The sequence below is a fragment of the Chionomys nivalis genome, chromosome 8, assembly GCF_950005125.1.
Source record: "Chionomys nivalis chromosome 8, mChiNiv1.1, whole genome shotgun sequence".
Classification (NCBI taxonomy): domain Eukaryota; kingdom Metazoa; phylum Chordata; class Mammalia; order Rodentia; family Cricetidae; genus Chionomys; species Chionomys nivalis.
In genome coordinates this window covers 86,258,762-86,278,065 of record NC_080093.1, presented here as the reverse complement: position 1 = coordinate 86,278,065, position 19,304 = coordinate 86,258,762, and the positions used below count along the sequence as shown (strand labels likewise).

Here is a 19,304-nt window from a genome sequence, read left to right as displayed (position 1 = left end):
AGAGTCATAACACCAATGTATGATTATGTGCCAGAGGTAAAACCTTGGTGGGTGAGAGCCCAGAGGCCTCACAGTGGGCGAAAGACTAATACGCCATACAGACAGAGCTTACGTGGGAGGTTTTATTGAAATACAGGGAGTGGGTGAATGAAAGGGAGAGAGAAGAGAAAGTGGGGAAAGAGAGACTTGCTTGCCTCTTCAGAACAGCGGGAAGAGCACTGCTTCTGGTTTTCTGACACATGGCTGCTCGCCCCAATGTCCACACCTGTCACTACCATTTGCCCTTCACTGGCAAGGCAATGAGCTGGCAAAGGCGCCATGGGGCTTAAACTCCAGCATCATGAACCAAATGAACCTATTCTGAAGTTGAACGTGGTGGGGACACGCCTACACTCACAGGGTAAAGGCAGGAGGATCATGAGTTCAAAGCCAGCCTGGACTACAGGTGAGAATCAACTTCAAAACAAACAAAAGAGAACTAAGGTCTAGGGTCGGTTGAGGCGACTCAGTAGAGGCTTATGACCTCGTTCAATCCCCAAGACCTACAGGGTGGAAGGAGAGAACTGATTCCTACAAGGAAAAACTGGATATTCTATCTTAAGGCTGACAGTCCCATAAAATATAACATATGAACAAGAGTCGTATCTCATATCCAAAAGCTGGAGAATGGCCATTGTCAATTTTATTGAAGCTAAAACCATCTAGGTCCTAGACTCTAGGAGATGAGCTTCTGAGTATGCCTATAGTGGGTGACTGGGCTAATTGTGGTGGGAAGATCTGCCCGCCGTGGGGGGCACCATTCCCTAGATGGGATCCTGGATTATATGAGAAGGAGAAAGTGAGCGGAGCACATTCACCACTCTGGTTCCTGGCTGAGGCGCAGGTGACCAGCTGCATCTAGCTCCCACTGCCAAGAATTCCCCCCCCCCCATAACAGGCTGTACCCTTAACTGTGAGCCAAAGCAAACCCTTCCCCCCATGAGGTTGTTTTTGCCAGGGTATTTTAGCAACGGTAAAAGTCACAGACATCAGAAAGATCCCATCTTTACAGATTAGACCCTGATTCTCCAGTTCTCTGGGGCTCTAATTCATCACTGGAGAAAGATTAGGCTTAGACTTCACATAACAAAGAGGCATCTGACTTCTGCCAAAGGTTTGGAAATGTGCGTTTATTTTCAAACTCAGCTATGTGACATTCTAAATTCAGCACTAGCACACCTACCTGTGCGGGGCTTAACGTGAAGGACTGACAGCCGGTGACATAGGTCCAGCGTCCCCCTTGCTGTTCCCTCTTCCAGGCTGTACAAAGGAGACAGACTTCATGGTGGCTAGAAAGTGGAGGTCCTTTAGGAAGTGACATCAGTGGTGACGCAAACACATTCCTCTGCAGTAGAAGGCTGGCAACCAGACGCTGGAGGCTAAGCAGAAATGTCCGGTTTCAGAGGCATCTTGAATGGAAAGTTTTATTTCATTTTGCTGTGATGTCGGGAAACACAAGACTGGCTTCCGTGTCACTGGCCGTGTGTGGCAGCAGCTGTACCTGCTTCAAGTTATCCCGTTTTCTTGAAAAGGTGGCCCAACGAGGGTGTTTTCAGCCACGCTGTTCTAGGTATGGCTATGCTCTTTGGAGATGCTCTTTTCCTCAGCTGTCCTCACAGCTGGAGTGGTTGCTGGTCTAGGCCCCAGGCTCTTGCAGGCTTCAGAGGCCAGCACTGATGCTGAGGCAATTTGCAGATGCTCCCCTTGACTCTGTCTCACCTAGAACGGGATGGGAATTTGTGGCCCAAAAGACGAAGGGCTCGCTCAAGTTGGACCTTCTTTTGGTGTGGGGGTGGACTGAGACTAGACATTGACCCCTAGAGTCCTAACAGCTGCTCTCTCTGTGTTCTGTCTACACCCTTTCTTTGGCTATACAGTGCTTAGTAACTAAATCTCCTTTGGCTGTATTTGTTCCTATGGAAGACACCAGGTAAACAATCTACCTATGCCTGTAAAATCCCACTGCCTCACTCTGAATCCCATTACCTTTAATGGCACATCCAGGTTCCTCACTCTGCCATTTTCATCCACTGTAAAGGACATCCCTTCAAAACCAGCATTTTAAAGGGAGGCCTAGTCGGGGTTGGTAGAGGACGGGCATGTCTGTCTAAAAGGAGTGATTGATTGCATGGAATCTTGTACTTGAACTCGGGAAAAGGGATTGCTGTAGTCTGGTTCCATTCTTGTTCTCTCAGAGTAAACAGGGAAAGATAAAAACAAGCTGAGGTTAGGAATCAATCATGACAGGTTTCTCATGGAGACAGGAAGGTGCTGAGGGTTATGGTATTGGGAAACCTCATGTTCTAGGTTGCTCTCCACCTTCAATGCTCTCTTGTTCTTTCAACCAACATTGAATAATTCCCTCCAAAGTGTTTGCCATGTTAGGTACCTACCCAAGAGACGGTAAGGCATAGTATTTGAGGGACAACGTCCAGGGAGGCAGATGTATAAATAAGCTAGACCATAGATACAGGTCAAGGGTTGAAATTTCACCATAAGCACTAAGTGGGATGCCCCCAGGATGCTGGGCATGGTGAGAACGTGGAAGGCAGTCACTGAGGCCTGTATGGAGGGGTAGTGTTTGTGACTGGTCCTCAAGATTGGCGAGAAGAGGACAAGGGCAGGAGAGATGCTCATGAGCTGACCTATAGAAGGAGAAGCAATTTCATTTGGGAACCATGGCAGGTTTGAAGCAGAAGGGCCAGCTGGGGCAGGGGTGGGATCAGGCTGGAAGGCGCCTACCTGAGAGACCATAGGAGAAGGGTCAGGGGTACAGCCCTGGAGCCAGACCACTCTAGTTCGAATGATTTACTTACTAGCTATATATGCTCGACGAGTTGTATCAGTGTGTGTATATGTGTGTGTATGTTTGTGTGTATGTGTGCGTGTGTTCTTGTATCATTTATGCTTCTGTTTCCTTTTTTGAACAGAGAAAGAGAAACCCCCATTTCAGATTTTGTTTTTCCTGAGGACTAAATGAATTGCTATCTATATAACACTGAGACAGTTTTGATTCACAATAAGGTCTACATGAATGTTAGCAACAAAAACAATGAAAAGCAACCACCACAGAAGTCCTATCTCTAGCTGATGAGAGCTGAATGAGGGTAACAGCTGAACAGTGTGAGAGACGCCGTGCTGGAGGTGAGGCGCGCTCCTTCGGTTTGATGCTGAGCGGGTCTTCCAAAGGACACATTTGGGCAGGAAACACCATGAGAACGCCAGCCCTGAGGTGCAAGGCAGAGTGAGAGTTCAGAGTGGAAGGCACACCTTTTCTTACCCAAGGGGTGGGTTAGCTATGTAGGATCACTTTCAAAGGCACTACACAACCAGGGAACAGACCGTGCAGAAGAACAGCTCCAAACTGGTACTGGACGTGCAATGCAGATGTGATTTCTTAGGGCTTTCAAACATCTTCAGAGTGTGTGGAGGGCTCCCTGTATTGATGCCTGGTGACTACTGTTCCATACCCAGTGAAAGCCAATTTCTTGGCACAACATGGCTGCCACTGAGCAGAGCACACTTCCAGAGAGTGGGTGTCTGTGCACAAACATGTGTGTACAGTCCGGATGCATAAAGATACGTTATATATTAACTCACATCTTCCTGCTTCCTTTCGAGCATGGGGCTACTTTTAGCCTGTGTACTTTTCTGAGGAAGCTTTTCCCACGATCTGACAAGAAATGGTGATTCTGAAGGAGAGAGAGAAGGCTAAAGAGTGGTCGTGGCAAATGAAGTGGGAAGATATCCACGCTGTGACTCCAAGTCCTAGGTCTGATCGTTATGGTCAGTACTGGCCATTAACTGCAACTCTTCCTGATTCTGAAACATAGGGAGGAAAACAGAGAGCAGGCTTCTCACTGTCCCCTGAATGAAGGGCCTTCAGTTCTCCCAGCCCTCTGGGTCAGGGACAGGGCTCTTCCCTTGTGTCAGAGTCCTTTGTGAAGGTCACTTTTTGTCCACCAGACGCTTTCCCAGAGAAGTTTTGCTGATCCCTTCAAACCATCAGCTTATGGTGTGTGAGTAGCTTCCAAGGAGGTGACGAGGGGGAAGAGAAAGCCTCCTTGTTCCCCGATGGGATGGGTGGCCACGTGGGCACACCTGGGTCTGGCACACTGTCCACGGGGGCAGGGTGTGGGGTGAATGCACTAGAGGAGGGTATGGCTAAGGAGTCTGAGGCCCTACTGCTCCGCTGGCTGCTCTTGCTGGAGTCCTGAGCTCCACCACGAGTCCCGCTGGGCCGCGGAGCAGGTGGATCTCCCAGGGGGCCCCTCGGTCTGCTCTGTACATGAGTTATAGGAGTTGTAGAACCCAAGCACAACACTCAAGACCAGCATCACCGCGGCCATCATCCAGATCACTTGCCAGTGTTGACACAATTTGGGATACATGACTTGTAGGAAATGGACCAGTTCTTCAAGTTTGCTGTCAATAGAATAAAGAGATTAGTATATTGAGCACATATCCGATGCCCAGACCCGTACTTCCCTGTCTGGGGATACCTTCTATGCTGTCTAAGGCAGAGGTTCTTAAACTTAGCTACACAGAGAATCACCTGGCAGCTCGTACCCAAAATATCCCCGGTCTTCTGAATGAGAATCCCAGTATAATGACCTAAGAATCCCCGGGTGGGTCTGGCGCCACTGGTCCATACCGTGGGAGGCTCATGCTGATGTTTGTCAACTTTATTATGCCCCTCCTCCACTTTGTCCCTCCTTCTCTTCCCCCATTCTCTCCAAACTGTTTTCTCTATCCCTTCCTCTCTGTCTCTCTCACATCTGCATCTGTCTCCTCTACTTTAACCACGTTCCCCCTTGCTTGTTTCCCAACTTCCTCTCAGCCCATTCTCTCTCTTTTCAGTTTAGTAAAAGGACATTTGATCGGAGTCCCATCCTAGACGTTTCTGGAGACGTCCTGTGCATTTAACACAAGCTATGTTTTTCTCCTGTGTCCAATTCCAACTCAACGACCTGCAAAGCAAGATGACTGAGGGTTACTACACCATAGAGGTGGGAGAGTCACCAAGGGCTTCCTGAAGGCCGCATGTCTCACAAACACATTGTGATGCTCAGGCCCCTGGCTCGGGAAGATGGAAACTTGAACAGAGAACTGGTGGGAAGTAGGTGGCTTGCCATGGGGCAAAATCCTCAGCAAATGCCCTCCTAAGAAAGGGACCAGGTCCTTGAAGTGCTTGCCTTGGGTGCCATGCCACAGGGACAGCAGTTTGTTTCGTGTCCGTGCGGGAACCCCACCAGCAATTTCAGCTTAGCACACTTTTTCCAAGAAATCACTGGCTATTTATGTGACTACTGGGAAGGACAGATGTGAAGTGCAAGCTTCCTTACTTCCAGCCCTATTCATCTTGAGATCCTAGTGGGATATAATTGAAATTCAAAATAGGGTCATTGTTTGAGCTACACTTTTGTGCTCCAAAACAGGCTGCTGGTGTGGGGAGAAGGCCACTCTAAAGCCACACTTACAGATTTACTTTCTAGTTACACTTATGGGGGGGGTATGCCCACCAGTGTGCATGTGTCTGTGGCGGCCAGAGGTATCAGGTGCCCTAGAGCTGGATTATAGGAGGATGTGAATTTAGGTCCTCTGTTAGAGTAGCATCTTTCCAGCCCCTAGATCCATCCTCAGTCTACGAAAGAGGTGGTCAAGATCTGGGTACATGATCCTTATGTGGTCACCTGGTTTTCAGCCTATAAGAGAAACTGGAAGCAAAATTAAGCTAGAAATAGAATTCCTTTGGGTCAATGTTTGATGCTAACCCTTCTGTTTTCTAAGTAGTATTGGACCTGCTTAACTATCGTTCACACCCATAGAGTACGTCTGAGCCAGTGGTGAGCGAAAAAAAGCCAATTTTACAGGACATAGTGTGAATCTCAGCTGTGTTACATAATAATGCCACAGACCACGTTAGGAAGGTGCTGGGTTGCTCTGCCCGAAGTTCGTCCAGAGATCGGTATTTATTGGCTTCATTGCATATAAAAGAAGAAGAAACTTAGAGGACTTAGAATTCAATGCTGAGACCCAAATAAGGAGCTAGTTGCTGGGCTTACTTAGGTCAACATTTTTTTAATTTATCTTTTTGTTTTATTTTGTTTTGGGGGTTATTTTTTTGGTTTATTTAATTTGTATGTATGGGTGTTTTTGCCTGAACGTATATATGTGCACCATGTGCATGCCCGGTTTCCATAAAGGTCAGAGGAAGGCATCAGACCCTCTGGAAATGGAGTTAGGATATTTGTGAGCCATGAAGTGTATGCTGGGAACTAAATCCAGGTCCTCTGTAAGAACAACAAATGCTCTAAACTACCAGGTCATCTCTCTAGCCCCAGTGTTTTCTAAAATGTATGAAACAAGACATAAAATTCTGTGTGTGTGTGTGTGTAAACGTGTGTGCACCTGCATGCACATGCACAAGTGTATGCACCCATGGCTGCACATGAAGACAGAAAGAGGGCATTGGATGCTCCTCTCTATCCCCTTCTCCTGGGCTTTTGAGCAGGGGTCCCTCCTTGAACCTGGAGCTCATGCTGGTAGTTTGCTAGAAGCCAGCAAGCTGCTGCGATTCTCTTGTCTCTGCCTTTCTTGGAGCTGGACTTACGAGGCGCTCACCGGATGCCTGGCTTGCTATGTGAGTGCTGGGATCCAAACTCAGGCTCTGTGGTTGTGTAGAAAGTCTTCTTAGTAACTAAACTTAGTAACTAAGTCCATGGAACTTCTGATAACTTCAGACTTTGCTTGCTAGTGAGGTGCCAACATTCCACAGGGGACTCATGTTCAAGTGAAGTCTCCTGCTGGCAACTCTGGTCCTCAGGGACTCCATAGTAGGCTGACTCTCATCTGACACTAAACATGACAGCTCTTGGGACCAGTCTGGCTGGGGTTATGGGGGAGAGAGGAACTTTCTGACAGTGGGCGTGCAGTTTCTATGTAAATGTCCTGAGAAGATGGACTGAGCCTGAAAAAGTGAAGTTGAAACCCTGTGCTGAAGGCTGAGGACCCTCTGGAGGGCACTACTCAGGTCGGTGTCAGTCATCGGAGGATGCTGTCGCCTCAGAACCTAAAGCAGCTGTAAGCAGGCATGAAGGATGGGAGTCCCACTGGGGTCCCACTGAAGGGTTCAGGTGCTGCAAGTGGCCAATGCCCAGAATTGCTCACAAGATGGGCAGAAAAGGACCCAGGCAAAACCTTGCTTCCCCCGGCTTTCATGAGACAGGGGGGAGTTGCCAACTGCCAAAGATGGAGTTAGCTAGATAAGGCTTTGTAAGCCAGATTGTTTATAGTCGTACGCTTGCTCTGTTTATTTCTCTTTTGTTGTGTGTGGAAGTGTTAGAAATTCTAGCCTGACTTAGATGAATTCAAGGTGCCAAAGGAAGAGCTTTTGTGCAGGCTTGGGCTTGGCAAAGACAGCCTGCTGGTCTGAAAATTAAACGCAGATGGCCCCCAAGAGGGAGGTGAGTTGTAAGGAGAACCGGATGCAGTTGCTTGGAGTCAGGGTTGTGCTTCCATGATTAAAGTTGAAGCTCTGTCACCAGAGAGGGCATGTTTACCTCGAGGAAGCATTTTCCCTGGCATGCTGAGAAAGCTCTTCCCTTGGCAATGGGGTTGACCCAGGCAGGTCAAGCCCCCTCCTGCTGGTTGCTTCTTCCACCACTGGGCTGTGTTGATGGCATCTAAGGCTTAGAAATATAGTTATCATCTTTCTAATCTTCACTTACTAACTATTCATTACATGTGAGTAGGTTCTGGAGCTTGCCAGTAGGAGACTCAGTTACAGACACTGTGTCTGGGATCAGTGGCAGGTGGTCATACAGCTAATGGTGTTGTCTGGAAATGTTCTGAACTCCAGGATAGTTGAGGGTATCTAAAAGAAAATTTCGGTGAAGTATTGCAAGGTTACTATGACTACAATTGAGGGGGAAAAACAAAACAAAACAAAGCAAAAACAAGACTTATGGTTTTGATGTACTAATAGAGATAGTTGGGTATAATACATGAAATTGGAGATTTTTGAAAATCTAGGGTGTTGCTCTGTCATTGTATTGACAAAGTAGTGCATGCCTCTTCTGAGGAATAGTTGATTCTGTCCTTAAACACATTCCTGTGTGGGATAGGGTTGTGACCTTATTACACAGAATACCCTGCAACGAGACAAGGCTATTTCTATCATCCTTGGTCTGGAGAAGCATCTCAGGAGAAGGGTGCTTGTCTGCCATTTGAAAGGTCCTGGCTTCAATCTCTAGTGCCAGTTTTGTTTGGTTTTGAATTTCCTGTTCTGTGCGGTAAAGCGAGACCTTCGGTTGTAGTGGACCAAGTCGTACGATACAGACTTTCTGTGTTCCTTCTCCTCTTCCACTCATTAGAAGAAGATAGCTTCAAACACAAAAGAGTTTGTTTCCAACCTGAAGTGAAGACACCATGCAAATGACCAAGTGTTTGGTCAACATTAGAGACTGAACCTGGCCACTGAGCTAAGTTTGTTCCCTGCCTCCCATGTTCCTTCTGCTTCCCTCTGCTGTTGTTGGCTTCGTCCAAGCCCCTCTCTAGGAACTCAGGCCAGCCCCTTCGATCTGAACTCTTCTATGGTGGTGGCTGTGGAATGAGCTGACCACAGCTTGACTGGGAGTCCACCAAAAGTCCTTTGCCCTTTCTCGACTCCTAAGAGCTATTCGTGGCTTTCTACCGTGCCCACGACCACCTCTGATGCCTCAGTTTTTGCAATGTGCCATTTCTAACTTAATTTTCTGGAGTCAGTGCCTTCTTGAATTCTGTTGGTCACCAGACCTACTGCCATCCAGGAAGGGCATTTCTGTCCGTTTTGTGCGATTCAACAGGTAAATGACCTGAAACCCATTTGGTGTCCAAGTATAGGTTTCCAACCTGCTTCTCTGCTCCTTCTCTTCCTCCTCAGTTTCTTCTACCTCCGCTGGTTCCTCGGGACTCTCTGTCTTCTGCTCTTCCTCCTCCTTCAGGTCTTGAAGTTCTTCCGTCTTCTTTACCCCTTCCTGATATCTGGAGGGCAAAAGGGAACAGCTGAGTCAGGGAGGACCAGACATGGGGCATTCTTGCCCCAGACCGGGGGCAAAGGACTCAAGAACTTCCAGTCATTGCGCACTTCCTGTGGCTCCATACAACAGGAAAAAGCTGGGAAACTCTGCTGAGCCCAAACCCAGCTCATGTCAGGACCATTTCCCCTCACTCCTCAGCCATCCTTCCTGTTTATGTGACAGGGTGACAAACTGACTGAGAAAAATGTGGGACAAGATCTACTGCTGGTCACCATCCTACAAAACACTCCCCAGAGATAAGATTGCATTTTCCCTGTGGAACCTAGGAGCTTCAGCTTTAGGGAGAACCTCATCTCAGGGTGTTGGGGTAGTTTTCAGAAATGTCAGACCTTGACATAGGGAGGTGCCCAGAAAATATTCTCAAAACCAGTGGATGGACTTTGCTTCAGTGTTTTCTGAGGAGACCCTCTTGTAAAAGCCCCCCTCCCACAATTTCTCTCGGGATCAATATTTCCCTGAACATATCTGCTCACTTGTCTGACAGCCAGGTGGCTAACTTTATTAGTTTGGCTGGGATGACCCCACCCACCACTGAGTGACTGCCACACAGATACCACGGGATTCTGTGCCCATGGTCAGCTGAACCTCCCTCAGGAGTCATGGGGCGCCAGGCTAGGTTAAAGGTGAGTCTCTATCTTGAGTCCTGGGCCTTTGGCCCTGCTCAGTGTTCTCTCTCAGTGGCTGGGAGCGGGCACTGGCAGCTAATGCAGCTCATTTAGAGATAGGCAGGGGTGGAAACAGCGGGGAAGGGCAGGAGGAGGAGTTCTGACTTATAGGGAACAGCAGGGCGATTCCAGGCAGCACCACTGAAGGTGCCTCTGGGCACTGCTGGCAGCAACATGACAACTCATCAGGAAGCCTCAGGCAGCACCAAGAGGAACCTAGCCCAGTGTAGACATTTCTAGGCAGTGGCAGCATGCCTAAGAAAGAGAGGAGTCTAGCTGGAGCCGGCCATTGTCTAAGCACATCCTATGTCTTGCTTTCTTGACTCAAAGAGGCTTTGGGCCCATTGACTGCTTCCCCAAAACTCTTCAGAAGCAAGCCAGGGTGTGGGAAGCTCACTTCTGAGACCTGCCAGGTGCCTTCGGGGTGGCGAGGTCTGACCCACCCTTTGCTGTAGACTTCTTCCTCTGCCCTGGCTTTGGTCTCCTGGCTCACGTCCTCCAGGCAGCTTGGGAGCAACGCGGGGGCACAAGCTTCACAGTCGGCCTCTGCATTTGTCTTTCCACTAGCGAGGGGAGGGAAGCACAGGGCGTCATTTCAGGGAGAGACTGAACATCTGAAGACAAAACCCTATCTTTGGCCTGGTTCCCAATTCGAAGAGGAAACTCGGGCCCTTTCATGGGCTTTCAGGTTTTAAAACATGTACCTTGAGACAAGATTTTAGAAAGACACACTCCATGAATCTTCCCCAGACCACTGAGGAGGCAGACACTACACCAGCTCCCTTTGCCGGATGTCCCCAAATCCAACTTTATTCTTGTTTCAGAAGGTGCTGAGTAGAAAGGCAAGTGTCACAGGCAACAGGACACTGCCACAAGGAGACAGACTGAAGTATCCTAGATCCTTTCTTTCTGTAGTGAGTGTGTGTCTGTTACTTTCAACTATTCATTGAGTATGATAACGCTACAGGCACAAGGCAATGTGGAATTGGAAAGAGGAAAAGATAGCCCCCATTTTCGCCAATGTAGAGTTTCGTAGAAGGAAAAAGTAATCATATTAATTATGAATTAAGCTGGGCGGTGGTGGCGCACGCCTTAATCCCAGCACTTGGGAGGCAGAGGCAGGCGGATCTCTGTGAGTTCGAGACCAGCCTGGTCTACAAGAGCTAGTTCCAGGACAGGCTCCAAAACCATAGAGAAACCCTGTCTCGAAAAAGCAAAAAAAAAAAAAATTATGAATTAAAATATTTATTAAAGAAACCATTCAGTGACAGAAAATGAAAAAGAGAGAGTGTGTTTAGAGTGAATGGTCAAAAAAGGCCTCTCTGAGGTGCTGGATATTGAAGTCCCAGTGTCAAAGATGAGCTATGTATGCAAAGATGAGCTGAGGCAGAGGACGGAGGCTAGAAAGACTTTGGGAAGCAATGCTGTAAACCTGAGCTGCTGAGAACAATCAATATGGCAGGAGCGAAGTTTGGAGCAGAATAAACTGCCATGCACATGAAGTGTCTGAGAAGAAATGCTGAAGACAGCTGGAGATTTCCAGGGAGGCAGAGATGGCCACTTGATATAAATATAAAGAATATAAAAAATGGATGATGGCCTAAAAAGAGAACACGAGGAAAGAGGAGCAGAGATCTCAGGACAACTCCCAGTTATCATCACGCTCTTCTCAGGAAGAGGAGGAGGAAAGAAGGAGGAGGAGGCTAAGAATACAAAAATAACGCTAGAGTCAGGGAGAGAGGGCTCACTGTGCTTTTCTGTGTGTTCCGAAAGTTTGGGTCCTTGGTGGGGTCTGATGATGCAAGGGTCACGTGCAGCCTTGAGGTAATAAGGGAAGGGAAGGGAGAAAGGTACAGCCATGACTGGGCTGGGAAGGGGAGTAGTGACTGCCCTGACAGGAGGGCTCAGCTGAACAAGTGGGTCACGGGTGCAAGCCTATTAAAAAACAGGTAGAAAGGGCCTGGTGGAGAGAGTGAGAGGAGATGGCCAAGGGACAGCACCTTTGACTGAAGGAACCAAGACCTTTAAAAGGCAAGAGAAGCCACTCCTTAACTGGGCAAAGAGTGGAAGAGGAGGACAGTAGAGTGGGGTCCCGATGAACAAAGGCAAGCTGCCTCCTATCCCAATGGTGAAGCTGAAACACCCTTTGTAAGAACAAGGCCGGGTCTTTTGCAGAAAATGAGAGCAGAGGGTCTGAGAAGGCCACGAAACAGCAGCAAGTACAAGCATCATATGGCAACGTAGGAAAAGAGGCACACTAGCAAACCACCTCAGGATGGCTGAGCACGCTTGGAGGCCCTCTAATGCATGAATAGGATCACAAGTTCAAAGGAAGCAACCTAACAACCTAATAAGGTGGATTCTGCAGCCATCTTGGTGCCCCTAGTCTGACTAGAAGCAATGGCGTCATGGAGGAGCCCAGAAACAAGACCACATTGCAAGCTGAGCCTCCTAGCAGGAAGCTAAGGGGTCACGGCTGCTTTCCCTTAGGCAGAGGGAAATCTTCAGCTTGCTCCCTACTCTTGGTATCAACTTCCTATCTCTTAGCTTTCCCTAAGACCTTGAAAATATATGTTTCGTTAGGCTAAAAACCAAACCCCATCACGAACAAGAAAGATAAGGCTCTAAAAATACCAGCTATTCATAACAGTCCTCCGCCTGCAAACTATACTCTCCACTCCCTTCCCTGTGACCTCAGCCTAGTGTGCAGTTTCCTATTTGTCCAATGACTGGAGCAAGCAGAGAAAAACACAGCTAGAGTCAGGGGTGGGGCCGGCCCTTATCTCACTAAGCATATTTATACATTAGAAGTGAAATATGGTCACCGCGCCTTTAGTTTTTTTTTCTCCATAGCTGCTTACATTAGAGGGTCCTTAAAGCTAAACAAATATGAAGAGAATGTGCCTGAGACAGACCTGGTTCAAACTCCAGCACCCCAGGCTCAGAGACCTTAAATACCATCCTGAGACTGTGAAGTCTTGTAACCCCCTTGCCTGGCAGGAATGAGGACATTCTAATAGAAAAGACACATGTGGCCTCCCCTTGGCTATCAGACTGTTGGAACATTATACCCCAAGAAATTGAAATCCCCTCGGGGATCTCATGCTGGTAGAGCCCTAGGCCAGCCAGAGGGGAAATTCGTCTGCCCCCCAAAAGTCTTGCAACTTGCCAGATTACCTTGCAGGACAGAGTGAAGCTGAGACTCTGGCAGGTCAATGATGGGAGGAACCACACCTTGACCAGATTGTCCAGTTATGCTCATCTCTGGCTTTCTACCTAAACCCACCCCGCCTGTTGGGACTGAAGATACATTAGGCAGAGGGTCACTGGATCTCTGTTTTTCTTCCCAATATAACTGTATTGAATAAATCCTTTTCTGCTTTCTACTACTAATTTGGCCCCTTTCATTGGCTGATTGGGTTATGACCTTAACTGTAGTAATAATTGGTCTGTGGGAGGGCTCAAATCGGCTCTGTTGCAGGTTGGTGCTGATTCATGCTTTAACTGTGCTGTGTACTGTCCTTGCAAGGCGTTCCTTCCTCACAAGTGGATCTGTCATCTCCCCTCTGTACAGAGGCAGAATGCCTTCCCACCAGCCTATCCCACCCTCTGATCATGATCATGGAGAGGGCTGTCTGGAAGGGTCTGGAAGGTGCCTGGTGCAAATTAGAGTGCTTCCATTACTCCAACTTCACAGTGACTTGTCTAATCCTGTACAAGAAGTTAATGAAATGAACAGATCCTATCTGTAAATGAGGATTTCCTGAGAGCCTAGAATTCAGCTTGGGCTAAGAGAATCTGCATTCACCTCTGTAAACAAGAGCTGGGCACAATCTGTGCCCGTGGCAGGGATCACTGTGTGGACAGTGGCATCTGTCCTCAGCCTGGAATCCTGTGCCTTCTTTCTGAGCGAGTCATTAAACCGTGGCTGTGTTTATCACTGTGCCCAGCTCCCAGTCACATGATGTCTGTTTGCCCAGAGTAAACTGTTGGCCATGCTGGATATCAGTTTATTGGTGAGCAGTATTTGAAAGTGACTGCAAGCTTTTCCAAAGGGCAGATCTTGCATCTTGAACTCAGCAATGTTGCTAAATCATCCCAATTCAGTGGCTTCTTTTGATAAGCCTATTCCAGAGAACTTGAGCTATAGAACCTCTCTTGCTTCCTTGCACCCAGTCCCAGATTCCTGGATGATAATTATCCCAGGGTAAAGTTTTCTCTAGAATACAATCAATAAGGGCATAGATTATTTGCTGTGCAAATTCAATGACCCTGGCTGCTTCGAAAGCACAGAAGAGAATGATTTTTAAAACCAATAGCTAACACTGCACTGTGACACGACAGCATCATGGCTTTCTCATAAAAATAACCCATTAACACCCCCACACCCCAGACTTTCTGATCTCTTGTGACTGGCTCTGCATACACGCTCTCATCCCCTGCTCTGTCCCATCCTCCATGCCCTTCTGATCACCGGGTTCTCCCTCAGAGAGTCCTCTTTTCCTCCCTTCCTCTGTTGCTCCTCTGAATGTCCTCTCTTCTATTAAGAGGTTAAGAGCCTGAGCCAGGCCATTTTCCAGCTGTGTAAGCTCAGGGAGCATATCTCCGGGTATCATTTTCCTCATCAATAAGACAGATGTTAATGATGTATCTACCTATGACGTCCTTGGCAGGGCTGACATGGAATGGACAGCAAGCAGGGGGAAAGGCACCTGGCATGCAAGGAATGAGTTTTGACTGAGAACAAGAGTCATCATCACCACCACCACAGCCATCCTCTTTCTTTGAATTCTCCACTACCTTGGGATGCAGTTAACCTCCCATTCAACTCGTTGATGATAAAACCTCTAGGCTTAACTTTAAAAGCAGATTTCTAGGTGGAAACATTTTTGAGCCCCACCCCATCTTACACCCACACGGGGTTAGGGGCACATTTTCTCATGTATTGGTCCCTTAGCAACATGCACTTCCTTATGACAACATTCATCGCACCGTGGAAAAATAGGCTGCTTCCTGTCTGACTTTCCCACTAGACTAGTGCTCCTTGAGAAACTGACCCTGAAAGCACTTGTCAAAAGAAGGAAAGAATAAAAGGCCACGGACACACAGTTCTCCCTATGTGTATAAGGATAACTAAAAACCATTCTCTAACATACGTTTAAATCTATAGATCTCTGGACCTTTGCTGAGTTGAAGAGCGGTTTGTTATGAAATGACCTACAAGAGCAAGACTCGGCTCGCTCTAAGCTCACAAGGGACAGACAGTATAGTCAGCTGCTCTGTACTATGGACTGGCAAGAGGCTACGTGGTTCTGCTGTCACATGCCTAGCCATTCCCCTCCCTTATCTGGAACACTTAGGAAATGGGATCATTTAACATGAAGCTCAATGCAACTACGTGTGTCTGATAGATGATTTCTCTTCAACAACGTGACTAGGCTAACTGGAGTTGGTGCATCTGTATACAAGTAGAGAGGATATGGATTCACGTTCACCACACACTGTTCTACTATTGGCCACTTGAGGGTCTGTGACGCTTTCGGGTCTGTGCATTTGGAGGAAAAAAAAAAATCAATGAACATCTTTTCTAACTCTACAGGAAGGAGCTGCTACTGTGTGGAGTCTCCGGTGTTTTTCCCTCCTTTAGACCTCCCTCCCTTCTTACAGCCATATTTCTTTGGATATCTTTTCAGTAGGTGAGTCAACCACAGCATCCACATGGCCAACGACAATTTCAAGCTAGCCTGGGGGGGACTACAAATTCATCCTGGTATCCTGTGGCGAGACACTGAGTCTCACTTTGGTCTTTTAGCTCCTGATTTTAAACCCGTGAAAGGTGCCACCATCCCTGACCCTCACTCACTGATTGAGATTTGGGGCTGCCCCTCAGATTCTCTTACAGAGGATATCTCCAGTTCGTAACAGTCCCCAGTGCCTTAGATTGGAGTGCTCAGCTGGCCTGAACATTAGTTCTAAGAGATTCTACCAAGGAGAGCATGGACCTAGATCTTCTGCCTTGGCTGGGTCTGTCGGCCTAGAGCTGGGGAGAAGCCCTTGATGGAAGTGCTCTGAAATGGACTGAGGAGCTCAAAGTGCAGGCTGACAGAATTTCAGAGAGCATAAGTGACCATTTCTAGGTAGATCACAGCCACGAATTAGGCCTTGGGGCTCTATGTGGTAAGGTTTTATAGCCTTAAATACTTATGTTTGGTGATGAATTTGTCATATCTCGAGGTTTCCTGGAGTGACTAAGAAGCGAGGAAGGAAGAGGAAACACTCCACGATGGAAAGGATGACAACAGGGACAAATATTGACAGAGTGGGGACTTGGCGATCCCACACACCGAGAATGAGGAACGCAGGCCGAGTCTGGAGGTAGGGAGCTTGAGACCATCTCTGAACTGACAGGGGCTCAGCAGTCGCTTTCTCTGCCAGACAACACAAGGCTACTAAGAGCAACAGGAAATCAAAGCTGCTCCAAGGCAAAGAAGAGAAATGAGGTCTGTGCTCTACCAACAGAGGAAAGACACAAAGAGAAAGTCCTGAGAGGTGGCAGCTGTGATCCACATGTTTCCCAACAAGCAAATGAAGAAAGTTCAAAAAGTAAACTATAAGCTGTCCCCATCCCCCTCACTCCCCACCACACCCTGGTACAGAAGAACCTTAGCACTCTGGCTCCACATGAGAGGGCCTGCCGATTGCATGGGTGCCTGGGAAGTCAGGCGCAGGAGACCCTCTCAGCTCTCGAGCCAATGTGTATCTTCCTTTCTACTTCTTGACAGAAAGATTTAAAAAAAAAAATGAATTTACTCTGTGCAAAGTCACCGTGTTTTGGGGGCCCTCTCCCCCTTTCCAGGATAGTGTAAACCGTATAATGGTTCTATCCCCCAAATGGAAGAGATGTATCCATCTTCCTCGAGATAGAGTCTTGTCTGGGGTCCCGGGAACTAGCAGCCATGTTACAAGCCTGACGATGGCATCAGCATGGCATGGCCGGAGTAAAGGGAACCACAGAGAGTGGACGCCGCCACACTGGACCTGTTATATTAGCTCTGTGGAATTGCAGCTGCTTTCTGTCCATAGTCCCCAAGACCCCCAGCTAACAAGGATGCCGTCTTCTTCTCTGAGGATCTTAGGCAGGGTGTACCTGGCCTGGTCAGAGTATCTTCCTGGTCCAAGAATGTTGCAAAGTACGACCTGCAATCTTTGTGGGGCTCAGAGTCCAACTCATTTCCCCTGGAAATGATTTTCTTTCTATTTCATTTTGGGTTGAGGGTGAGAGTAAAGAAAGGAAGTTGGGGATGCTTTTCTAAGGAACCCCAAATTTAAGTGGAAAATAGAGAAACTTACTTTTCCAAAAGTGCAGGCAGCACCGGTGGGGCGGCTATGTTGCCTTTTCCGTTGGGCGTTTCAGACTGGATGGAAACAGGAGCCAGAAGTGAGGATGAGGAATGAAGGAAGCAGCCAGGGCTGTCAGGCTTCAAGTGATGCTGGGGAGGGCAGCTGCTGTCTCTTCTCCTTTTATCCCTTTTTCCCCAACTGCTTTCCAGTCTGCATTCTGAGGCTCCATCCTAGCAGGGGCCTTAGTTTCCCTGTCCCATTTCCTGAGAGCCAGTAGGCCTCCTGCCAAACGAGGGTCTAGAATTTCCTGGGACTGATTCACATAAACATCACTGCTCTCACAGGTACTGTCCCAAGTACAAAGGCCAGGAGACACCTGATGTCACATGTGCTCAAGCTGGCAGACATTTCTGCACAGTTTTCCTGGGCCCCCGTGCTGCTCTGCTGCAGCAGTCTTGGCTAAAGCATAGGCTCTCAGCTCTGTGTCCACACTAGGATCACCTGGAGGGGGTGGATGTACAGAGTTTGGGGTGGGACCCATGGTCAGGATGCTTTCAATGCTGCCTTTGCGATTTTAGAGAACAGGTTCTCATCAACCATGTTGTCTAAAGGTACACAGTTGCAAACCATAGATGTATTAAAAAGATTTGTTGCTAACTAACCTTTTCTAGTCTCTTAAAAACATTTCAGGTTTTTTAAATTTTTCTTTTATGTGCATGAATGCTTGCCTGCATGTGTGTCTGTGCACCATCGACTTGCATTGCACATGGAGGCCATAACAGGTGCTAGACATCCTGCACCTGGAGTTACAGATGGTGGGAGCTACCACGTGGGCACAGGAAGTGAACTGGGGTCCTTTGGAAGAGCAACTGAGTGCTCTGAATGGCTGAGCCATCTCTCCAGGCTCTTCAAGTTTCCTTGTTTCAAAGATTTCAGAGTTTAAGTTCATTCCACAGACAAAATACTTACAAGGTAATAGAAACTTAACAGTGATCGCTAGCTATGGGTACGGTAGAGCTTGAAGTGACCTGACCTAACTTCTCTCTGTACAGCTGTGCTAGTGTGCACAGTGACTAGAGAAATCACTGGAGAAAGGGTTTCAAAGTGTTAGAGAGAAGTCATTAGGTCCACAAAGACTGTAGACATAGAAAAGATTTGCTTATATGTAAAAATTGCTATCATCTGGTATGAAATAGACATTTTTCTCTACCCTTCTTTTTATAACCTATAGAAATACTAAAAAGAAAAAAAAAGCAAAGAAGAAAATTAAGTGATTTGTTTTATCACTGTCCAGAAATAGTCATTACTATAATGGTTAGTTTTTAATTATTAACTTGCCATAGCCTAGGATTCCCGGGAAGACGGCCTCAGTTGAGGGACTGTCTAGATGAGCTTGGCCTCTGGTCATGCCTATGGGGTTTTGCCGACTAATGCGGGAAGGCCAAGGCTATCGCCAGCGTACCCAGCTCTGGTTTGTACTTGTGACGGCTGAGTTCCCGCCTTGATATACTCTTACTGATCGACTATAACCTGAAATTGTAAGTCAAATAAACCCTTTCTTCCCTAATTTTCTTTTTTGTCAGGATATTTTATCACAACAGAAATGAACCTAGAACAATTATTAAATTTCAAGTGATTCTTCCATAATATTTTGTGTTCTACACAGAGACACCATTTTTTTAAATTCTTTTTTTCTTTTTTTCTTTTTTTTTGGTTTTTTGAGACAGGGTTTCTCTGTGGTTTTGGAGCCTGTCCTGGAACTAGCTCTTGTAGACCAGGCTGGTCTCGAACTCACAGAGATCCGCCTGCCTCTGCCTCCCAAGTGCTGGGATTAAAGGCGCAGAGACACCATTTTTAAAAATACAAAACAGGAAGCTAGAGAGACACCTCAGTGGTTAAGAGCGCTAGATGCCCTTCCAGAGGATCTGAGTTTAATACCCGCATGGCAGCTCACAACTGTCTGTAATTACTGTTCCAGGGCTCTGGTACCCTCACCCAGACATACATGCAGGCAAAATACATAAAATAAAAATAAATTATAAATATTTTAAAAGTATAAGACAGAATTATTTTACATATACTCCAATATATGTGTTTATTATATATAAAAACTTTCATTTCTTCATAATAAATCATGGGTGACATTCTATAGAAATTCTTTATGATGATATTCCCAGTT

The 19,304-nt window shown here is 47.2% G+C and overlaps 1 protein-coding gene across 3 annotated transcripts in view; it reads right to left on the bottom strand.

The window, feature by feature from the left end:
• Window positions 1–19,304, bottom strand: part of Irag1 (inositol 1,4,5-triphosphate receptor associated 1) — a 112,813-nt gene that overhangs the window by 477 nt on the left and 93,032 nt on the right. For 2 of the 3 annotated variants that reach the window (XM_057778581.1, XM_057778580.1), the window contains 4 exons: window positions 17,135–17,199; window positions 10,228–10,347; window positions 8,932–9,063; window positions 1,151–4,464 (listed from right to left, as the gene is read on the bottom strand). In XM_057778581.1, coding sequence (XP_057634564.1) covers window positions 4,221–4,464; window positions 8,932–9,063; window positions 10,228–10,347; window positions 17,135–17,199 — 561 coding nt within the window. In that variant the 3' untranslated portion in view covers window positions 1,151–4,220. Of the gene's footprint in view, window positions 1–1,150; window positions 4,465–8,931; window positions 9,064–10,227; window positions 10,348–17,134; window positions 17,200–19,304 lie in introns of those variants that run through there. The other variant, XR_009057583.1, reaches the window with a different exon arrangement.